Genomic DNA, 10149 nt, shown 5'->3' with positions numbered 1-10149 from the left:
CTTTTCCTTTTGCATTTTGGATCATTTTGCTTATAATTTAATTCAGTTTATAGATTTGAAAAGCATGCTTCCTCTTGGGCTGCCATCTGATAAAAATGATGTCAAAATAAGTTTTTTCATAGATCATAAGAAATTGTGAAAGTAACTAAATGGGGACACTTCAGGCTTGGGGAATTATTGGTTAGGGCTCCTTTTGGTGAATAAAGGAACAGCTACCTGGGGGAAATCATATCCCAGCCTTTGTTCATTAATAGAAGGCCCCAATGATCTCCATAGCCTTATGGGAGATATCCCAATAAATGTTATTAAAAATGTATTACTGTCATGTGTTTACGCTGGTCATCACCAAAAGGTTAAGTTTTCTAAAAATGAGACAGCAAGGTTTTCTGATTTAAAGATGCTTCAGTGCAAAACTAAATTAAGAAACAAGATAAAATTATAATATTAATCTCACTGCACCCATTGCAATGTAGTGTCATTAACCTTCTCTTCTAGATGTTGAACACCTGAGGTTTGCAGACCAAAAACTAGAAAGATAGATGGGCTAAGAGGACAGCCAATATTTTGTCCAGGTCCTCCAAGGTCAATGAGGCCCCAGGACATAAGACAACCTCCTCTGGGACACTCTATAATGCAGTGAATTCCTGATCTTCTAACCAAGGAGGCTGTTGGACCACAGAGGAAGGAGATTAATGGTGTTTAGTGTGCCTAAGGAGAGTCACCAGCACAGAAAATTCTCCCAATCTTTCACAGAAAGCAACTTGGTCAAGCAATAGCCATGACTCATCCAGACAGCTGACATTGACAGGAGAACTAAGAGGTGCTGTATATGGTTCCAAGGTAAATCCTGAGGAGACTTAATTCACTTTTGAAAGATAACAAGAAATTAATTTTAATTAATACAGGTCTCACTTTAACTTGCACTTGAACATTCAGCAGTAAAATATAACCATGAAATATAGAAAACAATGCCATGGTAATATGCTAGCTATAAAAGAAACTCAAAGCACCAACGTCTTCTGACAATTTCCAGCTACACTGATAATTGACTATTGTTATGGGTTAATAAACTGTATAGAGTGAAATTGCTGAATGCAGGGACCTGAAATCTTTGGACTGGGAATTTTAGCCTAAATGAGTAAGCTCACTCAGAATGGAAAGTGTTCAAGAAGGAGAAGGTTTTCTGTGCAGTCTTCCAAACACAGCTTCTCCAACTCCTATTGACCATCACTTGCAACTACAAACAAAAAAATGAGCAGATGTGGGGAGTGGCTGAAGCTGAGGATTGATCACCCATGTGGGGCTAGAGCAAGGCCAGCCCCAAATGCACAGAGGGCCTGAGGCAAGCCAGGTGAACAAGTTGGTCCAGCTCCTAAGAACATGATTTGCCTAAGGTGGGTTAGGCAAACAAGTTGTTAGACGGAGGGGTTTCACCCATCATCAACCTGCCCAGTGTATAAATAAATGCACTGTAGTCCTTGGGTGGTTCTTTTCTCTAACCAAGAGAGAGGGCTCCATCTGACCTCAGCTTTTGGCATTTTCACTCTTGTCTTCACTTCTTCACAGTCCTCCCCTCAGGAGTTTCTCAACAGCTTCATTGGACTTGGCAGGTGATAGAATATTCAGGGTGGTCAACATGAGGCCCACCAGGTAAATATACAACAGATCAGCCAAAATGCTGGCTAGGGGAGGAAAACAGGTGACAAGGGAGGAACATCATAAATATCTATAATGGCCTTGGCACCAGCTGTCACAATGAGTGCTATAATTTATTTTAATATCTCTCCTGCCTTGTGTAATTTAGGAAACTGTGATTAGCCACCAATTTGAAGGAGATTCTATCAAAGATTTGACTTGCAACTTCTCTAAGGGAACAAGTGAGACACCTTGCACTCACCAAAACCAAAAGTAAACCCTACATTATAATATTGGAGCTAGATATGATAAGAAGTGAGTCTGAGCAATTCAAACAGTGATTCATCTTAATGAATGTATTAAACTCATCTTAGGAAACATCCTCTGATCTGGTTGGTCCCTCTGTCTATGAGAACCTCACCACCTCCATCATTATCCATTCGTTGAAGATGCAAGTGGTTCCACTGCCTGAGGCCAACCTGTCGTCCTCTGGAATCACTGGCTTTTCACATACCAAAGGTCATGAGGTCTCACTTTCCACCCAATTGATGGAGGGGCTAACTGATACAGACAGGAAGTCTAGGAGAATTAGCACCTATTCAAGATAAGAAGGAGCCAGAGTTGCCCTTTCCTCTCTCCAGTGGACAGCTCCAAGACATGGTTTCTTTTTCAGCCTTAGGAGAAAACTCCTGAGGGAAGATAGGTCCCTTGAAGGCTGATTTATTGAGTCTTTGTATTGTATAGCAGAGGCCGATTAATTAACACTTCTTTCATTGTCTCCTAGCCCTGCTGGCTCATTTTCCATTCTCTTTATTTTCTAGTTGTGGAATTAATTCTTAAATCAACCGCTAGCTTATAAGCTTGATTTAGGCTTTGTTTCCCAGGGAACTCAAATGAATAGGCATCTAGATACTTCTGAATCTAAATTTTAAAATTCAGTGTGTATAATAAATGTATTCATCTTTTTATATAAATGCATCTAGAGAACTACTTCATCATTTTGTACTTCATTTCAAAGCTTCCTTTTAATTATTGAAGGTTATGTTAGCCGTAAGTACTAATTTAATTTTATGAACCAGTGAATGTCAAAGAAAAGGGAAAGACAAGTTGAAATAGATGTTTACCACTACCTGAAGACAAAATTAAGTTTGGATAAGGGATATTTCCAAGTAGTTTGAATATAAGAAAGTGTGGGACCCATGTGGATTTTCATTTGAGCTCTGACAAACTTAAAAGTCTATGCAGTAGCTGAGAAGCCATAATTTATGTTCTGAAAGACATTTAATTTCAGCAAAATAAGTTAATGGTATTAATTTAAACTTGACTGACTGTTGGGGATGTAGAATAGGAAGAAGAGAGGGCTGATGAGGAAACTTGAGAGTTTCTTTTACAAAGTGGTATAGAAATTGTATCTTTTCTCTCAAATATAAGGTAATAGATACTATCAATATTACTTGCTAATGCTTCTCATGTGGGTGAGTTTTCTAAGGGGAACATCAAGAGCTGCTGAGCTTATGTCAGGCTCAATGAGGATAAAAATAAAGAAGACCATCAGTTATAATTAGATATTGAACATGCAAAAGTCAAGCCTCCGTTGGGTAGGGTTAGCAAGGGTTGTTGGTGTCACCGGGTGGGTCAGTTTCCCTGGGTGGACAAACATTTTTAAGTAAAGAGATCTTTCAGTGTGCTAGGCATTAGTATTTCCAGGGAATTGGGTGTGAGCTTCCCCACCCTTAACAAACATCTGGTACAGCCCGTGTATTCTTCTACACTGAAACACTTAAAATGTACACAACTTGACATTAAGCTATAGCTGTTTTCACACCAAAGACAAATGCAAAAATGAAACACTTACGTCAAGAGGTTAAAGTCCTGTGATAAATCACCTTTGATAAGTTGGGGAAATTGTGTGTATATTTTCATATATATAAGGGTAAGGAACATTGTCTCTCCCTAAGCAACATTGTCCCAAGTGAGACGCACAGCCATGGGATCATATAAGAGTTCTGTCTTCATCTTGGTCCTTCACCTTTTAGAAGGGGCCCTGAGCAATTCCCTCATTCAGCTGAATAACAATGGCTATGAAGGAATTGTCATTGCAATTGACCCCAATGTACCAGAAGATGAAGCACTCATTCAACAAATAAAGGTAAGTTCAAAGTGATGCTTACTATGCTTTGATAATGAGCAGTAGTAATGACCTTAACCGGCACAGTATTGTGACAGAACATAAATTCTCCAATTCTAGATACATGACGATGGCAAGTTATTTTTGTCTGAGTCTCAGTTTCTTCATCTGTAAAATGGAAATAATAACCCTTAATCATCATGGTTCTTGTGAGGGATAACGTGAACGCAACACACATAACTCGGAGTTAGTTCCATTGTTGGCATTTGAGAAGGATGTCTGTATTTACTGACTAGGATTATTTGACTGAAAATTACTGCATTCTACATTAATGCAGAGTCAGCTTAGTTTGCCAGGTACTGTGATATGCACAGGATAATTCCTTTGTCTGATTTCACCACAAGCACATATCAGGCTCTTTTTTTATTCTCTTAACTATAATCCCCCTCCCTGTGATACCAAATAGGAGCCCAGGATGCAAGCCCCAATTTAAGAACAACTCAGGCTTCCAGGAAAAGAAACTGCATTTTGTCAACCTAGAAGCAAGGATCCCCTCAGGACCGCTGAGGGGCAGCACCTCACCTTTTGTCCTCTTGCATGGGAGAAGGGAAAACAATATGCTTGGTGTTCTGGCAAAGGCGTCCAAATTCTTGTCAGGTTGGAGGGCTTAGAGGTTTTATACAACTGCAAACAGCTAAAAATATGAGCGAAAAGCCTTTTGAAAGATCACCCTAGAATGTGGCTGCAGCAGATCCAGAGGCAGAATTGCATAGAGTAAGAGTAATCTGTAAAATGGAAATGGTAAAAAGTAGGGCATCATGAGAATAGAATATAAAGACGCAAGCATATAAAGGGAAGTTGGTGAAAATTAAACAGGAAATCTGTGCAATTTTCTGCATGTCTTCTGCAAGTCTGAAATCATCTCAAAACTTTAAAAATAACTCTAAAATACATCATATATGTTGCTTTACAAGTGATATAGTCACGAGTCACATGTCCTAGTTTTACATCTCTAGATGGAAAGTGAATAGTACAAGGCTCAGAGATTCCTCCCCTAGAAATAAAACCAGAAAACTGGAGTTTCGAGAGAGAACTACTTCTACTTGTGAGGAGGTTCTTAGTCCTCAGCCCATGTTGTATGACATTCTGCACGTTCACTCACTGGTTCTTCTGAGCCTTCTTTGTTGGTTCCTTCTCTGCCCACCTGGAAATGTTAGAGTTCCCTTCCTTCCCCTGTCAACACTGCCAGTCCTGACAGACTCTCCCTCAACCCCCTTCACAGCAATAGTCTGTGTGACTCTGGCCAAAACCCATCTCAGCGTCTGCAAAGGCATTTAACACTGTGGCTCTTTCCTTTTAGAGAAATAAAGTTATGTGTAATTTAAAAATATTTAATGATGCCAACTCCTTGTACCTACCTCTTAGTACTATACTAAAAGTGAAGCCACCATAACATGCAACATTAAATTTAGTTTAATTTGGTATTAGATCCCAAAATTATTGCAAGACTTGGCAAGGGTCAAGGTCATACTCACTTAAACTTTCTCTCCACTACTCTTTGCTAAGCCTCAATTTCTTCCTGAAATGTGCATTGATCCCCAAGGGAAGACATGCAACAGAACTACTAGGTGAGATTTCATAAGCACTTACTTGTGCTAAGAAAGCACTATTCTTTGTGACTCACGTGTCTTATTTCATTTGTTCCTCTCTCCAACATTATCAGGTAGTCACTATATTTTCCATTTAATAAATGGGGTACTTAGGACTCTGGATTAGAGAGTGTCCAACAAGTGGTTAAGACATGATTAGTATCTGCTTCTAGCATCTGGAGTGCTCACCACTGTACTGTATTACAGAGCATGTGGGAAATGCTGAGGAAGCTTAGCTGCTATTATTAATAAAGTATGTCCACATTTGCCCTTCCTATCTGGTTTTTCCAAGGGTAAAATACAGGCATACATTTAAATGATTGGTGTCCTAGTCTATTTTCAGTCAAAATCCTTGTTTTGGGTTTGCCTTCTTTCTTCCTAGGACATGGTCACTGAGGCATCTCCATACTTGTTTGAAGCTACAGAGAAAAGATTTTATTTCAAAAGTGTTTCCATTCTGATTCCTGAAAACTGGAAGACAAAACCTGACTATGTGAAACCAAAACTTGAGACCTACAAAAATGTGAGCATATCACGTTCTTTTCTCAAAGTTATTTTTCTTCCGCGACCTAGATTTTTTTTAAGTCAAAATACTCCTGAATCAGATGGAATTGTTTGAAAATACTCCAGGATGGTTGCTGAAATGTTGTGATGATAAAAAACCTTTTGTGAAATTGCAGGCTGATGTTCTGGTTGAACCGAATCAACCCGGTAATGATGAGCCCTACACCGAGCAGGTCGGAAAGTGCGGAGAAAGGGGTGAAAAGATTCATTTCACTCCTGACTTCTTAGCGGGAAAGAAATTGGATCAATACGGACCGCAAGGTACTGACACGGATAAAACGTTCTACTATGTCACTCTTACTCCCATAATTGTATTTGCAAAGTGATTACATAATTGTATTATCTTTGTGAATTAGCCTGTGGAAGCTCAATAAACTGACAAAGCGTGGTTTTCCTCATGTAAAATTCAGGACAAAATGTTCCTCAGCTATAACGTATTATTTTGCATATATGTGTAAATGTAGTATTTTAATTTGGAAAACATCATAGTACCAGATAATAACCATAAAGTAATGTAATACACTGTGTAGTGTTAGGTTTCTACAGACCTGAGGAGATTCACCTAAATGAAACCTCCTGTCTGCAACTTAGGTGGTGGCCACCAGAGGGTGCAGACCCACGGTGCTTTCAGACTTTGCTTTCTTTGCAATTACAAACAGCTCATGTTAAAGGTGGACCCGGGCTCAAGAAGAGACCCGAGCTCCTGGATGGTGCTGAGACCCCTGGTCGATGTACCACCTCCCTGAGGAGCAGAGTATCCTTTGGCACTTAAAAGCCTGTTACCAAAAAAACGTCCAGTTTTCTTTTGCAAAGAAAGAACTTTATCTAGCAATAGCTCTATATGAGCTTTATCTAGCAATCTTTCAAGGAAGTGTTAAAATAAACAAGCAACGAGGTATGTATAACATACGCTATCCAAGTATAATCAAATGTTATTAGTTAATAAATAATTGCGAAGATTTATCTAGCTGGCTCATCTCACTTCCAGGCACGATAGTGAAGAAATTATACTCCCTGGCCTTACAAAGACGGGTGTCTGGCGTGGAAGACTAGCAAGGAAGCACCAACGACACCATTATCTAAGTGCCCTAGTAGATGTGAGAGCTCCAAGGAGGAGCACATGGCCTAGCCTGAGTATATCAGGAAAGGCTTTTAGGTAAACAGAAGCTGCATTTTGAAACAACAGTGGGAGCCTGGCAGAGATAGGGAGAAGGCATTCCACCAAGGGGAAGACTGTGAAAAGAACAGAGACGGACAAGAGGATGAGGTGGCTTAGAGGGCAGAAGTTTAAGAATTCATCTCAATTGTAGAGTTTCAGAAGTGGGTGGAGAAGAATGAGAAATAGGGCTGTAGAAAGGAGCAGGACCTGAAACATCAGGTACCTGGTCTCCTTTGCTGAAGAGTTGGACCGGGCACCATACATGTTTCCTCACACACCATGAGCTGTGTGGGAAAGGGCCACTGTTTCATCTTTGGGTGAATAACTGCCTGGCACTTACTACATGCCTGATTAACATTTGATAAACCAAAATGAGTGTTTATGCTTTACAGAAATGTACACTTGTCATATTAGATCATTCTAAGGGACTCAAACCTCTAATGTAAAAAAAAAAAAAAACAAACAAACACAAAAACAAGAAACTTATCTGGGCATGGTGGAGCATGCGTATAATCCCAGCACTCAGGAGGCTGAGGCAGGAGGATTGCAATGAGTTTGAGGCCATCCTGGGCTACATAGTGAGTAGACTAGCCTAGGCTACATAGTGAGACCCTGTCTCGAAAAAAAAAAAAAAATCTACTAAAACATAATAAACATTTGAAACAGTTGCTTCCTGTTCTTGTGAGGTTATCTTATCATTCTTATTCTACTCAGGTGTCCAAAATATTTTCTCACAGGCAGGGTCTTTGTCCATGAATGGGCTCATCTACAGTGGGGAGTATTTGATGAGTACAACAAGGATGAGAAATTCTACTTATCCAAAGGAAAACCCCAGGCAGTAAGGTATGTATATTTGTATTTCATCTTATCAAACTATTTTAAATTGTCTCCAGTTTCTTCTAGCATTTATTACTCTAAAAATCAGTCTTTTTATTTTTCTCTAATTCATTCTCATAGTGCATTTTTTTGACTTCTACAAGACTACCGCCTTGCATTCTTTCAAGCTCATTAAATTATCTACTTTTCAGCTATAAACCATTTGCCCCTTTTCAAAAAAAGAAAAATAGTGTGGGGACTATAATAAGTTCATGTGCAGCGTCTGTATTCCTGCTCCAGAATCAGTGATGTGAGAAGTGACAGGGCTCTCAAGACAATGTAACACTGTGTGGACTTTGTCAATATGAGCGGGTCTGGGGGCAACTGTGGAACTTACCTGAAAGACAATGCAGATATTAAAACAAAGCAAAATATCTCCACAGTTTGAATTAAACCCTGCATGATGTCAGAAAAAGAAAAAAAAAACTAAGTCACACTTGCAGAGTATTTTTAGCAGCCACAACTTTATGGGCAAGCTCTGGTGACCAGTAATTTCTTTGTATATAAACTGCATTAGTACAAACGTACCTGGTAGGAAACGCAGCAATTTCTTTAAAAGCTCGGATAATTCAGATACTAAAATTTGACAGATGAAGTGAAGAAACAAACTGTAGTTAAGGATCTCTAAAACAATGAGGATTTTCAAGGACAGGATAATAAGTTCTAGCTGGGAAAATTAAGGAAATAACCAACATAAAGACCTCATAGGATACTATCAGCAATCCCAAAATGTAATGTTAGGTAGGTGATATAGTACTTCAAGGAAAGGAAAAAAAATAAATGCGTATTCAAATAGTCTCAAAATCAACTTGACAAAACTGTACGTTTTTTCATGTATTAAAAAGCAGTAACTTCCCTTTAGAGAATAAAAGTTGGTACAACACCCTGTCTGCCTCCAGCCTTTCAGAACCAATGTTTCCTAAGGAAATATGCTCAGCTTCCTTCATTATTAGTCTTGACTTGGTACAGTCGTCACCAACGGTGGCTGCCCTGGGCCCAGTACTCAACCTGACCTCCCGCATGAATATTACTGTCCCCCATGTTTTGCTTTCAGTATTACATTCCAGCTCTTTCAACACTGTCCACTTCCATTACACCACCCTCACTGTTGGTTAAATGGACCCTAGGTACATTACCAACTCCCAGAGCCACGCACACTCTCTCAGATTCCTTCAGCTTGTATCCTTGGCATGACATGGCTCACAGCCCATGGTGGTTTCCCCGATATAATACATGCTGGCTGACCTTTCAAATTTCAGCCAATGGGCACTCTTCCAAAGCTGACATCTGCCGTCCTACTTCTCTTTTCTGAGCTTCTGCATAATGAAGATGCTGTGTCTTCTTTTGAAAGGCTGATTCATATATATTCCCTTTGGAGATATTCTAGAAAAACCCATACATCAGCATGTTCTTCCTTCCACAGAAACTATGTATACTACACTAGCAAAGCTGATATGATTGTCATGTCCTCTTAAAAAGAAATTTTATAGCACACTAATAATATGTATTGCTTCCTATCATCCAAACTTTTAAATTACTCTTTAGGCCTAGAAGCAATCACCAAAATGATAGTACTTCTTAAAATAAGAGGTTACTTCTTGAATATGACACAGAACATTTATGAAAGCCTAGGTACTTTACCAACTCCCAAGCCAAGTCTATAGCACATTTAATAAAGAAACACTAGACACATTCCCAGGAATAAGGGTGGACACTATGACCACAGTTATCCAAATTTGTTTAGGAAGCTGTAGTCAATGCAATAACACCGGAAACTTGGGAGGTACAAGGAAAAGAAAAAAATGCCTTTATGCAAATGGTATGTAGTCCATTTAGAAAGCTCGATGTAAATAAATTGAAATTAAAATCAAGGGAGCTGGGCACGGTGGCAAATGCCTGTAATCTCAATACTTGGGAAGCTAAGGCAGGACGACTGCTGTGAGTTCAAGGCCAGCCTGGGCTACATAGTGAGTTCAAGACCAGTTTGGGCTACATAGCAAGACCCTGTCTCAAAAATAAAGAAATGAATAATAAATAAATTCAACAGTTACAAAATGAACGGTCAAATTGCCTTTCAATATATTAGCAGTAATCACTTCAAAAACAATGGGAAAAATACTCCTCTAAGATAGCAATTC

The 10149-nt window shown here is 39.3% G+C and overlaps 1 protein-coding gene across 1 annotated transcript in view; it reads left to right on the top strand.

Moving 5' to 3' along the window:
- The first annotated feature begins 3583 nt into the window (after nt 1–3583).
- Nucleotides 3584–10149, top strand: part of Clca1 (chloride channel accessory 1) — a 29698-nt gene continuing 23132 nt past the window's right edge. The window contains exons 1-4 of the mRNA XM_005385128.2: nt 3584–3784; nt 5795–5935; nt 6093–6237; nt 7873–7978. Of these exons, the coding sequence (XP_005385185.1) occupies nt 3623–3784; nt 5795–5935; nt 6093–6237; nt 7873–7978 (554 nt within the window). The 5' untranslated portion in view covers nt 3584–3622. The remainder of the gene's footprint in view (nt 3785–5794; nt 5936–6092; nt 6238–7872; nt 7979–10149) is intronic.

Source organism: Chinchilla lanigera, unplaced genomic scaffold, assembly GCF_000276665.1.
Source record: "Chinchilla lanigera isolate Chin_1 unplaced genomic scaffold, ChiLan1.0 scaffold00022, whole genome shotgun sequence".
NCBI lineage: Eukaryota > Metazoa > Chordata > Mammalia > Rodentia > Chinchillidae > Chinchilla > Chinchilla lanigera.
Note: the sequence above shows the minus strand (reverse complement) of the source record. Positions and strands in the feature narration are given on the sequence as shown.